The sequence below is a fragment of the Lepidochelys olivacea genome, assembly GCF_965140295.1.
Source record: "Lepidochelys olivacea isolate rLepOli2 genome assembly, chromosome: 5".
NCBI classification, from domain to species: domain Eukaryota; kingdom Metazoa; phylum Chordata; order Testudines; family Cheloniidae; genus Lepidochelys; species Lepidochelys olivacea.
Window position 1 is genome coordinate 99,083,486 of NC_140415.1, and position 22,823 is coordinate 99,106,308.

The window sequence follows — 22,823 nt, forward strand, 5'->3', positions numbered from 1 at the left end:
GGCTGCAAGCTCATTGGTGCGTTGTGGCCGGTTGCCGGTCAATGAGGGCCTGTCCTCACCCTACCGCCCCTTGGCCGCTGAACCGCCCTCTGCCCTGCTCTGCCCAAGCCCAAATTAATTCAGTCCAGTCAGGGAGGCGGGGACGGAGTCTGGTGAGGGCCGCTGAGAAGTCCGGCCCTCGTCCTCGTAGTGTCCCGCCGGGGGTGCGAGCGACTCGGGCTCCGCGCGCTGCTGCAGGCCGCCGCGCCGACCGAGCCAAGCGGAGCCGTTACTCAGCACGTCCCCGGCGTTCGAACGGCGGCGGTTAGGGGGCGCCTGACGGGGCCGCAGCCCCCAGAAGGAACCGGACGCGGCCACGCTACAGAACCAGCGTGAGACGGAGACAGGTGCGTGCTCCGACCCCGGACTCACTGATCGCTCCTGCAGCGCGGGGCCCAGGTTCCAGTTCCGAGCGGGTCCCGGGCGGAGCGCCGCGTCTCGGCGGCGGCGGGAGCTCCGGGTGGCCCGTGTCCCGAGGGGAGTTTGGTCTCTGGTCGGTCTGTGAGGGGGGGGCAGCGGGGTCACCGCCGGGGCACAGCGGAGGGGGGGGCTGGTGGCGCGTCTCTAGCGACCCGTGCCGGGCGGTAGCGTGAAGCGAGTTGGCTTCGTCTCGCTGCGGCCGGGGGGAGGTGTGGAGGTCTCGGGGGCCCGGGGAATGGGGCCCTGCAGGTTGCTGCAGAGGCACCGGCGCCAGGGCGAACGGGAGGGAGGCTTCGCAGCTATGTGCGATCCCTAGGTGCTCTCCCACACTCCCGGCCACGGGCTGTGGTCGCCTCTCTGCGGCCCCGTGGGCGGATGGGGCCAATCTAAAGGGGCACAGCCTCCCTCTTTCTTCTCCTTGGCCGCCGGAACTGGGGAGCCGACTGCCTCCACCCTCTGGTGCGAGCAGCAGGTCCTACGGTTATGCGGAAAGATTCTAAATCAATATTTGAAACACAGCTGCTGCTTATCTCATCTGCTGGGTGGGTGGGGGAATGAAATGTAGCTAACATGAGGCGAGGTATTTCTAAACTGTGTGTGTTGGGGGGGTGGGTGGGAGTGCTGTAGTGTTTTAGTACCTCATTTCTAAGTAAATTGAGCTATGAAACGTGCTACTATGGATGGAGAGAAATCAAATACTTTATTTTTAAAGTCCATGAATTGGGAGAATGACCCTAAAATGCATATCTGATTTTTCTTTTAGTAGGTTCAGATAGTTTTTATATATATAAATAAAACTAAGTTTCTTGTTTTTATGGAGTAACTAAAAAATGGATATTTGTTTGGAAAATGTGAAGATCACTCTTCGGTTGTCCTGATTTGACCGTTTTTTAGATTTGTTAATTTTCTGTGGAAGAAAAAGTATGAACAGAATGGTGGTAAAATAACCCATCTTGCAAATAGATTTCAGTTACTTTCAGAATGATATTTAAACAATTAACTATACTAAAACCAAAATATAAATGCAAAAACACAAATCTGTTTTAAATAGTTATATTTTTCTTTAGTATTTGTGTCTTAAATGGTGTGATGAGGTATCAGTTTGAGGCACTGAATTGCCAACAATGCAGTGTTTCAGTGGCTGTCAATGTGCAGATTGTTTTAAGTAGAAGAATACTATAGAGTAGTGTCTTGCATACAGAACACAAACATTATGTAATCTGACTTAATCCCACATTTGTGTATATCTGGGATCTTCTGGGGATTGTTTTTCTGTTTGTTGTTGCTATCTATTGTTTGTTCTGACTCTCTCCCCCTCCCCCCCTCAAAATAGACCCCTAGAGCTGTTTAAAACATATGAAATATCCAGCAAGAGTGGCTGCTACCAGTTAGGGAATTCTTTATTGGACAGTCAATGCAAGATAGGCTTTTTCTCATACTTTTTAATAATACTGAGTATAGTAAAACCATACAGCCACAAGAACATAATGGCCATACTGGGTCAAATCAAAGGTCCATCTCCCCACTATATTCTGACAGGGGCCAATGCCATGCTTCAGAGAGAAATGAACAGGGTAGTTATCGAGTGATCAATCCTAGTTTCTGACAGTCACAGTTTTAGGGACACCCAGAGTGTGTGGTTGTCTCTGACCATCTTGGCTCATAACTGTTGGTGGACCTGTCCCTCATGAATTTATCTGTTTTGGTTTCAAGCCCAGTTAAAGTTTTAGTCTTTACAGCCTTCCCTAGCAACGAATTCTACAGGTTGACTGTGTGTTGTGTGAAGAGGTACTTATTTGTGTGTGTTTTAAAACTTCTGCCTATTAATTTCATTGGGTGACAGCAGTTCTTGTGTTATGTGAAGGCATACATAACACTTCCTTATACACTTTCTCCATGCTATTTATGATTTTATAGACCTCTAACATATCCCCACCTTAGTAATTTTTTTTCTCTAAATTGAAGTATTTTAAATCTCTCCTCATATGGAAGCTATTTCATATCCTAGTCTCTCGTGTTGCCCTTCTTGTACCTTTTCCAGTTCTAATATATCTTTTTCGAGATGGGGCGACCAGAGCCATATGCAGTATTCAAGGTATGGGCGTACCATGGATTTGTATAGTGATATTATGATCTATTCGGTCTTATCTATCCCTTTCCTAATACCAAGGTTCGTTGTTCATCTGGTTTTGACTCCCTCAAATACCTCTAATTGGTGAGGCATGGTTTCTGTTTGCAAAAGTTATGTTGACTCTTCCCCAACATACCATGTTCATAGCTATGTCTGATCATTCTGTTCTTTACTACACTTTCAACCAATTTGCCTGGTACTGAAATTATGCTCAGTGATGTGTAATTGCCTGACTTGCTTCTGGAGCCTTTTTTAAAAATCAGAGTTATAGTCGCTATCCTCCAGTCATCTGGTACGAGAGGCTGATTTTAGTGATAGGTTTTATACCAGAGTTAATAGTTCTGCCATTTCATATATGACTTCCTTCAGAACACTTGGGTGACTACCATCTAGTGACTTCTTAGTGGTTAATTTTATCATTTGTTCCAAAACCTCTACTGACACTTCAATCTGGAACAGTTCCTCAGATTCTTCACCTAATGAGAATGGCCCAAGGGTGAGACTCTCCCCACATCCTCTGCAATGAAGATTGATACAAATAATTCATTTAGCTTCACAATGGCCTTGTCTTCCTCGAGTGCTTCTTTAGGTATGATGATTCTAAATAGTTTTCCAGGAATATTTTCATTTAAAGGCAAAAAAAATTAGTCTAATCCTTTATAGTGATCAGTTTTTAGTATAGGGTAGTACATATCTTCAAGAAGTACTGGAAAATAACAGAATAACTACATTGTGTGTGTGTGTGTATTTATTTTTAACTTTAGTTTTCAGGCTTCCTCCATGTTCTTCTCTGCATCCATTGTGTTCGTTCATTCTTTATAGCTCTGTTGGTATAATGTCCTCTATCTTTTTAATTGGGCACTAATTTCCTATAGTTATTTCTCATTACATTTTCAAATATCTTATCCCCTTTCCAGTCAAATTAGTTAAAGGATGTTTGTTCATATATATTTGTTCCACAGTAATTCATTATGTAACTGGAAAGGGATTTTAACTATTGGATTGTTGTGTAAATTCTGTTGTAGTTTTTAGTCCTCATTTGTCTGCTTTCAAAATTTTAGGAAACGGTGAAGGAAGTTTTGTGGAATAGTCTAAATCTATGCTGCTAAAATAAGAATGGGGGAGGGGAATGAAAACAGTTTATATATGTTGCACAGTGTAACTATTGCATATTTTTAGTATTGTCTTAGCTCCCCCACCAAGAACATTGCAAACAGATATTCAGATGCTTAACTTTATTCATATCAGTAGTCCTTCTGTAGTAGCCAGTGGGACTACTCACATGAATAAGGTTATGCACAACACGGGTGTTTACAGTATTTGGGAGATGTCGACTTTGGGCTTGCCTCACCACACAGCTTTTAGCAACAAGGCTGTGTCGACTCAGCCTTGTTGCTAACAGTCAGCGTGTGTAAACGCTCTTTGTTGGCACTTTTGCCGACAAAATATTTCCAGCCTCGCGAGCAGCGTTAGCTTTGTTGGCAGGAGAGCATTCTTGCTGACACGTTCACACTGCCACTTGTGTTGGCAAACCTTCTGTCTTTCGGGGGGGTGGAGCTTTAAGTACCCACGAAAGACCAGACAACTTTGCAGTGTAGACATACCCTTAGTTAAGCTTTTAGGGAAGGAGATAGTGGGTGTGCTACTTTTTATGGGTCTGGGAGGAAAGAAATTGACTATGTAAAGCAATTACACTTGAAGTGTTCTAAGAGCCCAAGATAAACACTTGGGATGTTGTCACTCATTAGACTGATCTATCTCTTTTTCCCCTTTCTCCAGCTCTACTGAAAAGGTTAATTGCTGAAGATTGGATTAGATTTTAGCTGGCAAGGCAATTTGAATGTTCTGCTTTGGTATAACAGTTTATAATTCATCTGAAGCTTAGAAGAGATTAGTTTTAACAAGCAGGCTATTTATGCTTTAAAAACGGTCCAGTAAAGAGGGGGGTGGGCAAGTTAGTTCTATGATTCTGAGCCTATACTGGTGCAATAGTGCAAGCTTATTCAGTGAAGTTTTAAACTATACCTCAGAAATTTCTACTTTGTAGTAAGATAAACCTAAACCTTAGATTTTTCTCATATTTTTAAATATATTTAGTTTCTTATTGTTCTGAACTTTGAGCACGTATCTTGGAAATGCTGACACTGCAAACATACTTGTACCTTGTTGAACTTCCTTGAGCTCTATATCTTAACTTGCCAGTGACAAGTACAATGTTTCTCCTGTGCTAGGTATCCATACTTACTCCTGGGGGAATTCTACACCACTGCGCAAGCACAGAATCAATGTCCCCTTTTTTTACATCCCATGGCAGAGTAATTGATTCTGACTGGGAGATGAAGGGAAGCTGAGAGGAGTCACATTGCAATTACACCTTTTGTCCACCAGGCACTACTGAGGTTCCAGAAGAGAGGGTAGCTGGCTCATGAGCTGGAGCAGCCAGCTGCAGAGAGGGAGGGGGCAGAGGCTGTCTTCCTCACAGCACCCTGCCCGCAGGGACAGATGAGGAGGCATGGGATATGGGAGGGATGGACGGATGTGTGTGTGGGGGGGAGGTGTCACACAGGACTGCTGGGGTCACACAAACTGGGATTCAGAAGGGCTAGTGGGAGGGGGAGAGGCAGAGGAGCTAGTGGGGTAACATTGAGCCAGGGGCTGAATGGGAGTAGGGGTGCAGAACCACATGGAGATGGGGAGAAGGGTGCAGGGCCGCATGGGGATGAGGAAGAGTGGGGGTTCAGGGATGTGGGCAGGGGGTTGCTGAGTTGGGGTGCAGGGTCACATGGGGACATGTGCAGCTACGCCTGACTGAATCAGGAAAGGGAATGCAGGAACACATGGGTACAGCAGTAGATGTGCCTGACTGAATGGGAGAGCCTGAGGGAGGCTCCCCAACTCGCTAACAATCCCTCTCTCCCATCCCCCCAAAACACCTGTTCCATACTTTCCACACCCAACAACCTTCCAGATTCCCTCCCAGGATCCTTTCCAGCAATTACTTCCCTCTCCCTCTGCTCCTATGTTACCCCTGACTCCCCCAAGTGTTTGCACTGCTTGTGAGGGGTGTGGGAAATGTGTTTCTGTATTGTAGTTTAAATGAATTATTACTCAAAGTTCTGTATTAATATGCCTAGTAAGGAATCTGTTTGTCATAAAACAATTCTCGAATCTTTTTTGTTGCCTGTATTGATACAGACATACTTTCTGACAGGTATTTTGAAATAAAAAATACCAACATAATTGAAACTGGCATGATTATATTGTGTTGTGACAAATAAAATATGCAGAATTTTAAATATTGTGTGTAGAATTTTTAGTATTTTGGAGCCGAATTCCCCCAGGAGTACATACTGCAAAAACTATTGGACAGTGATAGTGATGCTCCCAACCAGCTCTGAAGGCATCTGTATCGATCACCTGAAGAGAAGGGTACCTCTTTCAACACATTGTGGTAACATACATCGCTAAATATTTGACCTGGAATGGGGAATACTCATGTCCAAGATGTGGTTACCTGGTTATTATACTGGATTCAACCACACTTACGATGGTGGCATGTAAAGCCTTACAAAAGCAAGGTGAGGGATGTGATATCCCACTGACAACCCATGTGGGAGTGAAAAATATTTACATGTATAATGGATAGTGTAAGTATCCTGGAGTAACTGTTGAAATAATTTTATACTGCAAAGCATTATATTTAGAAGTAAATTTGGACACAGCCATTGGGTTACACAAGTATTTGTGAGATAGCAATGGGAACGGTTAGCATCAGGATTCTTGTTTTCTACTCCAGGGTCCGTCATTAGATGGTGTCTAGTTACAAATAGCATAGAAAACTGTAACAATGCTCTTATTTGGGTCATTTGAGGGCTTTGAACCCAGGACCTCTGAGTTTGGCTTGTTTCTAAAGGTGTCTATTGCTTGAGCTAAAGAACCAAATCTCTTAGCATGGAAGTACCATCAGAGTCATAACCCACTATGAAGTGAGCTGTAGCTCATGAAAGCTTATGCTCAAATAAATTGGTTAGTCGCTAAGGTGCCACAAGTACTCCTTTTCTTTTTGCGAACTCACTATATGTTGCTCGAGTTAGTGGGGGGTTACACAAGCATCTGATTTGTCATGTTCCTGTTGAAAGTCTTTGTGGCAGAGTAGGTGGGTTCTGTTCCTAGCTCTGCCTGAAGTGACACATGCAAACTGTCATTTTATTTGTAAAATTGGTGACTGACCGTTATCGCCCCACAAGATACAAAGCCTTTGCTGCTAATAAAGTTTGTAAAGTGACATTGCACTCCATATGTTTATGGAAATATGCTTATGAGTGTAAATTTAATGTAACTGGAATATGCTTTATGCAAAAGGTCTTTTGTAAGGTATCATTACAAAATTTATAATCTACTGAGTGTGTTCATCCTATTTGTATGAATGTATCATTCTTGTATCTGAAGCAAGAAATATGAAGTGTTACTCTGAAGTTCTATTCTAACTATGCAACGTGTGGGCCATTAATGGTGGCTTGGAATCTTGATGGCTCCCATTAACTAGAACAATTGGTGGTAAATGACTGTTTACTTGTAAGCCGTCTTGTATACCTGTGTGTCAGCCAGTGGGTAATGAAGTCTCACCGGACATGTGAACATGTCACATGATACTGGAATCCATCTTAAACCTGGGACTTTTCCATTTAGAAGGAAGGGTGGGAACTCAGACAAAGGATTCCTGCCTTGTGCCAAAGATATAAAAGGGGGTGGAACAGAACAGAGGGGTGGCCAGACATGAGGAATCCCCTAGTTACCACCTAAGATGGAGCTGACAAAGACCATACCAGGGGAAAGGATTGGGCTCAGAGTAGGAAGGAGTCTAGTCTGTGAAAGAAGCTTATGGAACATCTGAGGAAGAGATTTACCTGTATTCAGTTTCTTAATGTATTAGGCATGTGTGTTTGTGTTTTATTTTGCTTGGTAACTTACTTTGTTCTGTCTGTTATTACTTAAATCCTACATTTTATACTTAATAAAATCACTTTTTTTTTATTAACCCAGAGTAAGGGACTGTTACCTGGGGGAGCAAACAGCTGTGCATGTCTCTCTATTAGTGTTATAGAGGGTGGACAATAAGCTTTATACAGTGTAAAACAGACTTATTTGGGGTTTGGATCCCATTTGGAACTGGGTGTCTGTGTGCTGAAGATAGGTGACTTGCTGAGCAGTTTTTGGTGAAAGTCTGTAGCTTTGGGGGCGTGGTTCAGACCCTGGGTCTGCGTTGCAGCCGGCTTGCGTGTCTGGCTCAACAAGACAGCGTTCTGGAGTCCCAAGCTGGCAAGGAAGATGGGCTCGGGGTAGTTTCAGCACATCAGGTGACAGTCCCAAGGGGGTCCCTGTGACCAAACCTGTCACAACTGGCAGTTGGCAGAAGAACTGGGATTGGACTCTGGGCTTGCAGTTTAGTTGTAAATTCTGCTAAGCTACAGTACTCTCTGTATGGGGAGCCTGTCTCTGGTTTTGCATCCTTAAAATAGTCTGAAGGCTGAAGATTTTCATGTCATGAGATTCCCTGCAGTAGGGGCCAGAATCACGTTACTCACGATAAGTTTGAAATGGTTGATGACACAGTAGTGATTCTTGGCTAACGAGATCCTTATTCCTTTAGCGCATTGGAAACCGTGTTCTGTTTAATGTTGTTGGCTTTTCAGTGATTGTCATTCTAACTTGAAGTTTTTGGAAGGATCAGTACCATGCTTTCTGGGCCAGAATACATCATGTGAATAGTTGATTTCTAACGTCAAAATTTTTGTACTTGTCTTAAGGAATATAATTATTCTTTTAATAAAAATAAATTCTCATGATTAATGACATTAATTTTCCTCTATTGGTTTTCAAATTTCACCTCTAATAATCTAAAGTTATATTTTAAGACGTTAAAAATTGTTGTACACAAATTTTCTTGTTACAAGTTGATAGTCTGTTTTAAATTTAAGATTATAAAGAGTAACCTTTGTTGTAAAACATTCTTCCAACATGCTCCTGTAGTCTGTAATTACAATGACATGTTTAATTTTACTCCATGTTCTTCTATGGAATTGTAATTAGAAATTTTTCTCTTTTCCTATTTCAGAATAGAAGATGAATAATCTTTCCTTTAGTGAACTGTGTTGCCTGTTCTGTTGTCCACCATGCCCAGGAAAAATTGCTTCCAAACTGGCGTTTTTACCTCCAGATCCTACTTACACACTGATGTGTGATGAAAGTGGTAGTCGCTGGACTCTGCATCTTTCAGAACGAGCAGACTGGCAATACTCCTCTAGAGAAAAAGATGCCATTGAGTGTTTCATGACTAGAACCAGCAAAGGTAACAGGATTGCCTGTATGTTTGTGCGTTGCTCACCTAATGCCAAATATACTTTGCTCTTCTCACATGGAAATGCAGTTGACCTAGGTCAGATGAGCAGTTTTTACATAGGACTGGGTTCACGGATTAACTGCAACATATTCTCATATGATTATTCTGGATATGGCGCAAGTTCTGGGAAACCAACAGAGAAGAACCTGTATGCTGATGTTGATGCTGCTTGGGTGGCTCTTAGGACAAGGTAAGGAGTTAATTGCAAATTGTTTTTTGCTGTGCTTTACAAAAGTTTACTTAATCTATGCTAGCATGGAGTCTATTCCCATCTTAAAATACTGTATTCTAGCATTATCAAATTCATATTAGATCTGGGTGGTCAGACTTTGCCACATTTCAAGTGAATTGCTTACAAAAATTACTGCTATATGTTAAATCTATTTTAGGTTCCAGTTCTGTAGATTGGATCAGCTTGCAGGATTGGGGTATAAATGATTATAGATGGCTTGAAATTCTAGTGCCCAAAGGCAGATACTTTTGGACCAGTCCACTTAACTAACCTATGTGTATCCCACTTCCGTTGGAGGATTAACAGATACCAATGTTGGCAAATGTCAACCAAACCCACTGCTCCTGGAGTGATATCACATTTGATCTGAGAAAGTTGTCTTCTGTTTTCCTTGTAATGTTCTTTGTTGGTGTGCTGGTAACCTGCAGCAGACTCCTTTCCCATTTCCCACATCAGACCTGGAACTTCAGCAACAAGGAACAAGTAGTTTAAGGGGCTTGTGAGGTACCTTGATGTTGTGGGGGAGGGCCATGCAAAACCTTGGGGCATGCAAAACCTTTTCTAAAACCTTGTAAATCATATCTTGTATACATTAGAGTATTTTAAAAAACAAACATATGGACTGTCTTGCATAGACAGAAGAACAAAATAGTATAAATTGCTAGTTGTGCATCTAAACTGTAGAAAGTGCATTGTGCTTGAGAAATAGTATGTGATTGGTTTAGACACTGGTCAGATTTTTCTCCTGGGTTTGGTGCATTTTGCAGTGCTCTTCCAGAGCAAAGCTAGTCCTAAATCCAATATAGCCTGCTGTATGAGGAGATCGTCTGATGATGTGATATCACTGTCATAGAATCATAGAACTGGAAGGGACCTTGAGAGGTCATCTAGTTTAGTCTCCTGCTCTCAAGGCAGGACTAAGTATTCTATAGACCATGCCTGACAGGTGTTTGTCCAACCTACTCTTAAAAATTTGCAATGATGGAGATTCCACAACCTCCCCAGGCACTTTATTCCAGTGCTTAACCACTCTGACAGGAAGTTTTTCCTAATGTCCAACATAAACCACCCTTTTTGCAATTTAAGCCCGTTGCTTCTTTTCCTATCCTCAGAGCTTAAGAAGAACATTTTTTTTCCCTTCTCCTTGTAACAACCTTTTATGTACTTGAAAACTGTTATGTCCCCTCTCTTTGCCAGACTAAACAAACCCAATTTTTCCAATCTTCCCTCATAGGTCATGTTTTCAAGACCTTTAATCGTTTTTGTTGTTCTTCTCTGGACTTTCTTCAGTTTGTCCACATCTTTCCTGAAATGTGGCCCCCAGAACTGGACACAATACTCCAGTTGAGGCCTAATCAGCACGGAGTAGAGCGGAAGAATTACTTCTTGTGTCTTGCTTACAATACTCCTGCTAATACATCCCAGAATGATGTTTGCGTTTTTGTTTTGTTTTTTTTCCCCCTCAGCAGCGTTACACTGGCTCTCATAATGACCCCCAGATCCCTTTCCGCAGTACTCCTTCCTAGGCAGTCTTCCCATTTCATATCTGTGCAATCGTTCCTTCCTAAGTGGAGTACTTTGCATTGTCCTTACTGAATTTCATCCTATTTAGTTCAGACCATTTCTCCAGTTTGTCCAGATTATTTTGAATTTTAATCCTATCCTCCAAAGCACTTGCAACCCCTCCCATCTGCAAACTTTTTATAAGTGTATTCTCTGTGCCATTATCTAAATCATTGATGAAAATATTGAACCGAACCAGACCCAGAACCGATCCCTGCGGGACCCCACTCATTATGCTCTTCCAGCATGACTGTGACCCACTGATAACTACTCTCTGGGAAGGTCATAAGAGACAGTATCAAAAGCCTTACTAAGGTCAAGATGTACCACATTTATACTGCTTCTCTTCTCTCCCTCTTCCCCCTCTCCCCCCCGAGGTCTCCATTCTATAATGTCAGATGCCTTGGTGTGCACTAGTCAAAATTTATCCTAGTGTCACTAATGAAGATAAATGGTGGTCAAGGACTTGTAGCATCTAACAGGAAAACATTTTTACCAGAAAACCTGGCCTCTTTGTTGCATGTGAAAGGCCTATATAGTGAAGTCCAGGCAGGCTTCACCTAAGCACCTTTGTTCAGGCATTAAAACTATCTAGGGCACCAGGCCCACAGGAATAAGTAAATAACCAAAGAAAATAGTCATCTGACTCCCTAAGTGCCCTTGCATGCCTTCGCAAAAATGCTAACGTGGATGGACAGTATTGCAAGTATGGTCTTTCAACTCATTTAAAAAAAATGGTACAACCTAAATTTCTGCCCCAGGAGGAATCAGGGAATGCAGGCAGCTATCCTAGATCTCCTCTGAATAGGTGCAAATGAACCTGTCCCTGCTCTTCAAAATCAAAGCCTTCTTCCATGTTGTTCCTAGGCCATCCCCAAAAGAATCAGAAAGCTACAGCTATCAGGATGCACTTCACCGCTATCTCAGCTTTTCACACTCATGCAAGGGTTGACAGTAGTCACTCACTACAGTAACCATGTTGATGAAAGTATTGTTGTACCACCTGCACCATAGGCTTGAATCCTATTCTCACAAAGCTAGCGCAGCCTCTGTTCAAACTTAAGTCAAACTGTTCTCTGTACCATCTATCTTTTGAGGACAGTAATCTTCATAGCCATCACACCAGCCCAAAGTTTTGTGATATGATTCTATTTCTCCCAATGTTGTGTTCCATAAGAATAAGGTAATTGTGTCTTTATTCATAATTCTTGTCTAAATTGACCCCTGATTTCCATCTTAATGGGGCAGTTACCCTGTTTAGATCTCTTTCCCCTCCCCCTGTCCCCCCACCTCATTGATATTTAAAGGAGCTCAAACTCTGTATTTTAGATGTTTGGAGGGCCCAAAGTTTGATCCTAAATAGACAATTTATGTTCTAGTTCCCTATGCCTCTCAGGCAGATGAGGGAAGACCAGGGCTTTGCCAATCACAGCCCAAAGGTTGTCCAAATGTTTGACACTGTGTATTACTCTTGTGATCTTGCAGATATTCAGCCTCCTAGAGATATCTGTTTATGCAGAACTAGACACATGGCAGTTCTTATAGTGTGTTCTTGCTCTGTCATTATCTTAGTATTTTTCAGAGCTGCTAATTGAAACTCTATATGCTCTTTAAGTGGCAATGTTTCCCTCAACTTGGTCTCTAAATCTGAGGCCCAGTTTGGGAGAACAGTATTAGTCATTTCTTACTAATACGCTCAACCTGACACTCAAAACTGATGCACTATTTGGGAGGATATTTCTGTACTCTGTTAAACTAGAACTTCTCCACCAACCCCAGTGGAGATTGTACTGTTTACTAAACATCCACAAGTGGGAACAGAGTAAGCAGAGGCCACCTTGAAAAAGCAAATTACTTACAGTAACTGTAGTTCTCTTAAATAGAAAAGGAGTACTTGTGGCACCTTAGACTAACCAATTTATTTGCGCATAAGCTTTCGTGAGCTACAGCTCACTTCATCGGATGCATTGAGCTGTAGCTCATGAAAGCTTATGCTCAAATAAATTGGTTAGTCTCTAAGGTGCCACAAGTACTCCTTTTCTGTTTGCGAATACAGACAAACATGGCTGCTACTCTGAAACCTGTAGTTCTTAGTGTTTATGCCTAGTACCCACCCTCTCTTCAAATCTTTGGAGTCTAGTGTTAAGTATTGCCATTGAAGGACAGCAAGAAAAGAACATAGAAAGGAAATGTGGCCCCGACTGACGCTACTCTCTATATTCCACGTTTGTATGTCCCAGTTATCCACATGTGGGAATGTGCAGCAATGCTCTTGAGCTAACCTTACTGATAAGTAGCTTCTCTATTTCAGTTTGTAAACTTTGAGGCCAGTAGCAGCTGAGAACGCTATGTAGACAGTATGTTCAGTCATTGTAGAGAAAAATTACTTTGTACTATTCTTGAACTACTTTTCCCAGTTTATAGTTGTGGCCAAATCCCTTGGCTGGAGGAAAGAATTGTTTAAAAAAAAAATTGGGAAAGCAAGGGAAAATTGAGGAATTTACCCTCCAAAAATGTATTTAATTCTGTATAATAATTTGAGCTTTCACTTAAATTTTTATAGAAGGACCTGCATTTTTCAAAAATAAATAATTTAAGAAATTTCTGAATGCAATAAATTAAACACAGCCCATGTTATTTGTTTGAGGATTCCATATGCTCTTTATTGAGAGTTTGTGTAGCATTCAGTTCTCAACCTGGGGTTCAGGACCCCTCAGGGGTTGCGAGGTTATTACAGGGGGGTCCATAAGCTGTCAGCCTCCAACCAAACCCTGCTTTGCCTTCAGCATTTATAATGGTGTTAAATATATAAAGAAGTCTTTTTTTAATTTATAAGAGGGGGTCACACTCGGAGGCTTGCTGTGTGAAAGGGGTCACCAGTGTGAAAGTTTGAGAACCACTGGTATAGCATATTTCAGTCAGGCAAATGATGCAATGAACATTGCCTTATCTTACATCTAAACAATTATATATTGCGGAATAAGGAAATGAGAAAATGATGGGTAGGTGCTCAGATGTTCAAGTATATACACAGAAATAACAGGGGGGGTCTTTAGTGTGGATAAATTGTACTGGTGCTCCAAAATACATAATTGTGTATTTTCTGCATGGTGGATGTTTGGGAAGTGATTCCAGGATGTATTTCCCCATTTTGTCTTATAGCTGATAAATGGATTTGTCCTTCAGCCATTCCTTATGTCCAGGTGTCTTATTCTTTTTCCCAGTGTTTAAGAATTATACATGTGACTATAATCATAGCTACTATTTCCCTAAATAATGGGTGAGATCGCAGTTCAGAATAATCAAAAACATAGGCTAGCTTCTAGCCAATATTTTGCTGTAGTAGGGCAATACTTTCTATACTCCCTTTTTGACATGCCCAGCTGTGAACAGTGGATTTACATCCTAATTTCTGAAGTTTTGAGGAGTCAAATGAAATCTGTTTCATTTTTACAATCTGTAGTCCTTTTAAAATTGATACCTGGTTGCACTGTACCCATTTTGCTAGCTTTGTTTTATATTTTGACTACTAGCTTCTATGTTTAAATGCAATGTTTTCTGTCTTGGATTATTGGGAAATTGTTAAGCCACTCAGTGTTGGAAGTATTTAGAAGGTTTCCTAGTAGTTTTTTTTAAATACAGGATGGATTTGGAGACTTTCTGAAAATGGAAGTTAACTATATATTCCATCACTGCATATACCAGCCAGTCGTCATACAATTGTTTAGCCATATTTTGTATAATATGGGCCAGATTCTTCCCTTCCCTTTCTTATCCCTCTTCATAGGTTCAGAGATACAAAGGGGTGAATCTAGTTGTATCTGTTCAGCTGAGAACTCCCCTGGTACGAGTGTTCTCATCAGGCTTCTCTGCCTCTACTTCCCCCATAGGCCAAATGTATGCAGGGGCATGGCCAGTGCTTCAGCTCTTCTCAGCTGGTAGACAGTCCTTTTTAGGAAAGTTGCCAGTTGGCATATGTTCAAGTTGTCCCTGTGCTGGTCTAGTTGACACTGGGACCAGGGACAACTGAGGCAGAATCAGAGAGCCAAAACCAACTACCCGAGTGTCCTTTCTTTCCTGTGCTAAGTTAATCTTGAATGAAGATTTGTCTCTGTATCTTCATATTCTACTTTAAATACCTGTCTTCCCGGATAAGCTCCCCAAAGTATCTGGCTAGGTATATGTTCACAAGTACCTGATAGTAAGGCCAGGTCTACCTTTAGAAGCGCTTTGCTGGTATACTATAACGGCAAAGTGCTCCTTGTGTGGACACAGTTTGATACCAGCAAACACAGCCGCCTGGTCACCTTCCCCACAAAATAAGCTATACAACTAAAAGAGCAGTTTTGCCAGTATTACTGCATTCATACTAGAGGCTAGAGACTTCTGACCAACGTAGCTATGCTGGCAACAGTTTGTCATGTATACTTAGCCTAAGTTTCGTATGTATTGAATTGGTAAAATTAAAAACTTTTTACAAATACCAGTGCAAATGTACACCATGCTACTGTATTAGTTACGAAAATTAAAGCAGAGTTCCTAAAGGGAGTGGCTTCTCGTATCTTCAAGAGGAGCTCTGAGTTTTATTTTTCTAAGGCAGACAGGACTACTTTAAAACATACTGACAGACATCTTTCTCAATGTATCAATGTTGCACAACGTGGGGGGGGGAATGTCTAAACGTGTGTGATACCACTATTTCAACATGTGAAAAACAGGGTCATTTTTTACACAAATTGCATTAAATGGTGAAATACTGTTTTATTAAAACCTTTTTAAAAAAAAAGAAAGAAAAAACCTTATGGCTATTTTTTCTCAGTTTTTCTATTTTCTTCTGTGATATTCTAAAATATTTCACTACTTTAAAGCTTCTGTTTGTTTTCCATTTATGCTGTTTGGGTTTATTTTGTGTTCGTCCTTTATTTAGATTTTTCCTATGCACATTTGCATATCCACTTTTCCAAAAGGAAAACTAAATAGGGCAACTCACATTTTCAAATCCATTTTCTAGTTTCCTTTTTCTCCATTACTTTTCTCTACTCCTTCCCACTGTACCTGTCGGTTCTTAATTCTGATTCAGTTAACCCCTTTCTTCAGTCTGACCTGTTCTCTCTCTGCCAAGCCCTGATGCTGCTTCAATGAACTTCCTAGCAGTCAGACTGTAAAGAGCTGTGTAGCTCTGGCAAAGGATGGGAGGAGTACTTATCGTGGCAATTGGTGCTCATTTGGTTCTTTCCCCTTTAAGGCTTCCAAGCACCAGTTTATGAATTGCTTTTCAGTGGCCATGCTCTTATGGGAGTGAGTGATGTAGAGCAAGGTTGTTGCACTGGATGCCTTTTGGTTAGGGCAGCAGAAATCTGGGTTCTGGCTCTGTTACAGTCTGCCTGTGTAGCCTTGGACAGGTCATTGAATCTCTTTCCCTTGTTCCCCATTTGTAAAATGGGTGTTATAGTTACCAAAAGTAGACTGTTAATCACTTCAAGACTTTGAATCAAGATAGATGTCTTCTTATAAAAAAAACTCCAGATTGACCAGAAATAATGGCTTGATAAAGGAACTACTCCATGAAATTGTATAGTGTATTATGCAGTTTGACAGATTAGATGATCATAATGGTCACTTCTGGCCTTAAAAAATCTGTGAATGAGCAGAGCACATCTCACTGCGATTTTTGTCATCACAGACAAATGGGAATCTTCTTGCTCCTAGAAGGTGGCTGTAGGAATCATTTATCCCTATATAACAAGAGTAGCTGGTTGTCACTCAATTGAGTATGCTAGTAGCAACTAGCATAAATAAATGTTGTGCTCTCTTCCTAAGCTCCAGGGCCCCTGCTGCTGCTGACAGCTTTGCAAAGCTGCAGCAGAGTGAAAACTAACTAATCTTGCCAGTTTTGTTACGCAGAAGTGAAACTCTCAAAAATTAGGTCAGTTTCACTCTGCCTGGGGAAAACTGAGCTGCAGCAGAGGCAGGCACTAAAGCAATTTACTGGGGAAGAGAACTTAAAATGGAGATACCAGCTCACAGCAGCCACAGAATAGAGTAGCTGTGACTTTTACCACAGTGGCTAGGAGGCTCTGGGGTGCATGGAAGGAACAGAAAGGGAGGATCTTCTGCCTTACAGCAGCTAAATAGGGTTCAGTGAGAGGGGGCTTAATATATATATTGGACAGAGACAGTATGAAGGATGGAACCCCTGAACAAGCATCCAAGCTCTCCCTTATCTAGATCAGTAGTTAATCTGTTTCAGTATCTGGTCTCTGGCCAGTTACCTAATGCCTCAAAGAGAGAGATGCAAGAAACCTCAAATGGGACAATTTATGTAGTAACAAGCCCATATAGGAAGTCAGTTAATGGTTAGCTTATTCCTTGAATAAAGCATGAAGGTTTTATATGCCTTCGAAATGTTAAGGGTTTTCTAAAATGTGATCTTAACATAGCTGGATGTTCTTACTGTTCATATAATCTTAGTCTTTTTTTAATCTTGCTAAGCTCTTGGCCTCAGTGGTATCTGATGAGGATGAATTAACAGACTAATAGCGTGGTTTGCAAAAAATGCTTCCTGTCATCCGTTTTGAATTTGTTGCCTGTCAGTTTAATTGAATGCCTCCTTATTGTTGCATTATGAGAACAGCTAAATAGAAGTACCCAGTCCACTTTCTCAGTACCATTCATTATTTATATCATGTCTCTCCATTATTTGTTCTCTGAACAGTTCCAGTATTTGCCATCTCTCTCCATTTGAAATGTTTTCCATTCCACTGTTTCATCACCTGGTTCCAAACTCTTTCTATTTTTGCTACATATTTTTGAGAGATGGTGATCAGAGTTGAACATATTGTTCCATAAAATGGGTTGTATTCTAAACTGAGTGAAGAAGCTCTTGGGTAGCAGAGAGAATGCTTTCTCTTTTCCAGCAGGAGTGACAGAGGTTGATAATGGTCTGTGTGTGAGACTGGAAAGCCAATATGAAAGATGGAGAGGACTGAGCAGGATCCAGAAACACTACCCACTTTGCAATTGTAGCATCAACCTCTCTTCAAACAGGGAGGGGCCTGGGCACCTCTCCAGGGCTTTGTTCCTTGATCTGACCTGAGGGGACCTGCATAATTTTTCACATGTTCTTTGGCTGGTTGGTGTCTGGTAAATTTTTTCAAGTCCTAATCATAAGCCTTTTTTCTGGAGTTTAAAATTTGATGGTACTAATTTTGATGAGCTGAAATTTGACATTGCCTCTGTATAGGAGGATTTTATTTCAGAGTTGGGTTTGTGGTTTAACAAGGTGATGCTTCAGGTGATGCCTCATTTTACTTGTACGTAATTTTTTAAAAATTAAGAGTGGCTGAGTAATGTTGTAACTGACCATCTTCTTTAGCATCCCATGTTTGCTGCATATCAAGTATTAACAGCTCTTTTGTACAGTGTTTATTCCATTTGCCACAACCTTGTGTAATAGTGTTTAATGAAGTACTCCTACCTTGATATTTGATAAAAAGGGGTGGGAAAGGACTATACAGCCATTTAACAAAAATAGATAACTTACTACATTTTTGAAGTCAATATCAGATGTCTTTAAAGTTTACACTAGGGGTTCTCAAACGGGGGTTGGGACCCCTCGGGGTTGTTAAGTTATTATGTGGAGGGGTTGCGAGCTGTCCGCCTCTACCCCAAACCCCGCTTTGCCTCCAGCATTTATAATGGTGTTAAATATATTAAAAAGTGTTTTTAATTTGTATGGGGGGGGGGTCACACTCACAGGCTTGCTATGTGAAAGGGGTCACCAGTATAAAAGTTTAAGAATCACTGGATTAAACCAATAAAAGATTACATTATCCATAACTAGGGCCCTACCAAATTCACAGCCATGAAAAACATGTCACAGCCCATGAAATCTGGTCTCCTGTGAAATCTGTGTAGTATAGAGGGTAAAAGCAAACAAAAGACCAGATTTCACAGGAGAGACCAGTGTTTCTCAAATTGGGGGTCTTGACCCAAAAGGGAGTTGCAAGGTTGTTGCAGGGGGGGGTTTCACAGTATTGCCACCCTTACTCCTGTGCTGCTGCCTTCAGCTGCCCAGCCCTGAAGGAAGTGCCCCATCAGCAGCAGTGCGGAAGTAAGGGAGGCAATACCATACTATGCCACTCTTAACATCTGTGCTGCTGCTGGGGGCGGCTCTGCTTTCACAGCTGGGATGCCATCCAGCAGCTGCCACTCTCTCACTGCCCAGCTCTGAAGACAATGCCAGCAGTAGCACAGAAGTAAGGGTAGCTAGCAATACTGCAATCCCATCTATATTAGCCTTGAGATCCCCTTCCTCCAACCACACACACACAACACACACTCCTTTTTGGGTCAGGACCCCTGCAATTACCACACCATGAAATTTTAGATTTAAATAACTGAAATCATGAAATTTATTATTATTTTTAAAATCCTAGGACCATGAAATTGACCAAAATGGACCGTGAATTTAGTAGGGCCCTATCCATAACTTAAGTATAGTGAGGGGCGGGGGGGGGGAGAATGGACTGTGACAGCAGCATGAGCCTTTTTTGTGGTTACCGGGCTTTATGGTTAAACATATTTAAGTTTTGTAAAAAAAAAAAAACAAGATAGTTTGTCCCAAATTAGGCATGTCCCTAACTTTGTTAAATCTGATGTAGAAAGCTGCCTTAATTCAAAATACTCTGTCATCTTGGAATACAACAAACACTTCTGTTTTCTGTAGCAGGCTAACTAGTGGACATGATTCCAGAGTTCTGACTTTATCCATGGTGCTATTGCATACATGTAGCCTTTAAACAAAAAACAAACCCCCCATATTTCAGTATCTTTCCAGACTTAAGACGACAATGTTTGGCAAATACAAAACTGGTAGTAGAAAAGCTTTACTGTCAAAATTCTAAGTCAGACAAAAGTGGAAGATTGAAGTACAGGAAAGTAATATTACAACTACGATATGTGGTTCTCTTACTAGTCACTTTTGTTCATCCTACTTGGTAAATTTTGATCCACAAATATGATTATTTTTCTACCTAATTCATGTAACAAAACCAATTCAGTTTATTTTAGTGTATACCAGTTTTTAACACTGTTAATGTTATAGGTACGGAATCCGCCCTGAAAATGTGATTATATATGGCCAAAGTATAGGAACAGTACCATCTGTGGATCTCGCTGCTCGGTATGAGAGTGCTGCTGTAATTCTTCATTCTCCTTTGACCTCGGGAATGCGAGTAGCCTTTCCTGATACGAAGAAGACCTACTGCTTTGATGCGTTCCCAAAGTAAGTTGCTACTAACATTCTCAGAATAGGGAAGAAAGTAATCTTGCAAATTCTTTGCAGTTGTCCTTTAAGGTAATGTAATATAAACTCTAATATCCTCTAATTACATAATTTGTTTGCCAGAAGGTGGGAATGAGTGACAGGAAATGGATCACTTGATAATTACCTGTTCTATTCATTTCCTCTGGGGCACCTGGCATTGGCCACTGTTGGAAGACAGGATACTGGGCTAAATGGACCTTTGGTCTGACCCAGTATGGCCGTTCTTGTGTACAAAGAGTGAATCAAGACATGGTGAATCCAGAAACATTTGAATACATGAAAAAAGATTAACCCATAGCCTAAGGACAGGTCTACACTAACAAGTTAAGTTGACCCAGCTATGTCGTTGAGTTGTGAAAAATCCACACCCCTGAGCAACATAGTTAAGCTGACCTAACCCTTGATGTAGACAGCACTAGGGATAATGGAATAATTCTTCTATCAACCTAGCTACTGCCTATCAGGAAGGTGGATTAACTACAGCAATGGGAGAACTCCTCCCATTGCTATAGCAAGTGGCTACACTGAAGCACTACAGCTGCAGCCATGCTGCTGTACCTGTTTAAGTGTAGACATAGCCTAAGAGTCTCTTATTCTTGAAGGTTAAGTGTGTAAACTTGACTGCTCTGTGTTCATGTTTGTTTGAATCTTTTTTTCTTGCAGCATTGACAAAATTTCTAAAATAACATCACCAGTGTTAATAATCCATGGGACTGAAGATGAAGTAATTGACTTTTCGCATGGCTTAGCATTGTTTGAGCGTTGCCAGAGACCTGTAGAGCCACTGTGGGTAGAAGGAGCAGGCCATAATGATGTGGAGCTTTATGGACAGTACCTTGAACGATTAAAACAGTTTGTATCACAGGAACTGGTGAATTTGTAAAGTACTTTATATATTTACATGCTTTTTCATTTCACTGCAGAACTGCACACTTTGATAAATACTAACATAAAACCTGAAGGTTTTGTTTTCAAATCATGTCAGTTGCCTTCATAAATGTACAGGTAATGATTTGTGAACATAATTAATGAAGGTTTTAATACCAGTATTATAAACTGGAATAACATGATCATGCAGTTCAACTTGTGTAGTTCGTATACTATGTGTGAGTTTTCTTTTTAGATGTACAAAATATCACAAGGAGTACTGTATGAAATTTTAATTATGTAAAATCAGATGCTGTAAAAGTGTTGCCAAATGCTTTAGCATATCAAACAAATTTATAAATATTTTTTAAACATCTCAAAATGTACTGTGACTTATTCTGTTACACAGGTGTACATTAAAAATCAGACTTCGAAACAGCTGTACTTGTAAAAATACCAATAGCCATGAAATTTAAGCAAATATGTAATGAAAACATAGACACTCACTGGAATTGGCCCAGGCCCTGTTTTATAGGGAGCAGGTCAAAACAAGCTTTTTTTGCTACAGTGCATTATATCTTATGTCTTGTGCTTAATTTGTTTTTTTTATCTGGAAGATGAGGTTTAAATCTGCCTACTCATCTATTCCTTAGCTAAAGAGGTTATTCTGTAAAATGGAGTCATAAAATACCACTGTTATAATAAATTTCATTCATATGCTCACTACTGAGGTGTAACTAAATATTTTAGTGGTTTGTTTGAAACCGGTAAGGTATTTAGAGCTCGTTTTAAATGTCAATTCTGCGGAGATGCAGTATATGGATAGAAAGAATTCTGGAAGTTTGTCTAACTTTCTAATGAACAAATGAAAGCTTGCAGTCGTCAGTTCAGGTTTACTTTTGGGTGTTTATTAGTATGCAACCTATTGTTTTTTATTACTGTATGATAATTTTACTAATCTGGTCCTGAACAGTGAAGAAAGAGAATGTTGACACTTTTTTTTGTATTAACTCATAGTGAAATAAATTTTGTAAGTTGCCTTTCCCTTGAATGAGTTTTGCTTGAATAAAACTATGAAAGATAATGACAAACTTAAAATTAGATGTAGCCTAATTTGTAAACATAGTAATATTCCAAGAATACACACTGTGCTTCTAATTTTAAGGCCTTATGTAGTTTGTTCTTGTTTTTGTGATTGTCCAAAACTACTGTGTAATTAAATGTATTATCAAATATTGTGAATGATTTGGTTCAGATGTGTTAACTAACAGTAAATAATATTACACAATATGCTGTTTATTTTTTTTTCTGAAAAACTTCAACATACTAAACAACTATCTGGCTAACAACTATAAAAGGAGACTGATATTTCTGAGGAAGATCATCTGCAGGCTGTTTTTCAGAGGCCCCCTTCACAAAACCAGGGATATGGTATGTTTGCCAGCAAAGATCACGGGCAGTGTTGCTGCCCATAGGCAGTTGATGACAAGCTGTCATAACTTGAGCAGTACTCCTCATTCTGCATGAGTTTTATGCTGTGGGACATAGCAGCTCAGAACTGGAAGGACACAAAGATAGATTAAAGCCATCTTACCCCCACTTTTCCCTGGGCTATCAGTTTAAGGCATTTTGTCCATAATGTTTAGTACCCAGTTTGTACAGCTGTCTCTCATTACACTTCTAGACAGTGGAGAATTGGACTCTTGAGTGCAATTCCACATGGTTATCAAAAGCTTTATTCTGATTTCTATTTTTTAATGTGGATTCTTTCATGAAAGATGATTACTGAAGCAACTAATATACTTTATATATAGTAAAAGCTATGTAGCATATTCATTCAGTT

At 40.7% G+C, this 22,823-nt stretch overlaps 1 protein-coding gene across 1 annotated transcript; it reads left to right on the plus strand.

The window, feature by feature from the left end:
* On the plus strand, window positions 1–22,199 carry ABHD17B (abhydrolase domain containing 17B, depalmitoylase). Its single transcript, XM_084628640.1, has 4 exons — window positions 1–386; window positions 8,706–9,180; window positions 19,892–20,071; window positions 20,777–22,199. Exons 2-4 carry the CDS (start codon window positions 8,714–8,716, stop codon window positions 20,994–20,996), a joined length of 867 nt encoding a protein of 288 aa, XP_084484766.1. The 5' UTR covers window positions 1–386; window positions 8,706–8,713; the 3' UTR covers window positions 20,997–22,199.
* Window positions 22,200–22,823: the final 624 nt, after the last annotated feature.

Coding starts and splice junctions, on each gene's coding strand:
- ABHD17B (XM_084628640.1), top strand. CDS start 8,714: ATGAATAATCTTTCCTTTAGTGAACTGTGTTGCCTGTTCTGTTGTCCA. Junction 9,181..19,891: donor TGGGTGGCTCTTAGGACAAG/GTAAGGAGTTAA, acceptor TTAATGTTATAG/GTACGGAATCCGCCCTGAAA. Junction 20,072..20,776: donor TGCTTTGATGCGTTCCCAAA/GTAAGTTGCTAC, acceptor TTTTTCTTGCAG/CATTGACAAAATTTCTAAAA.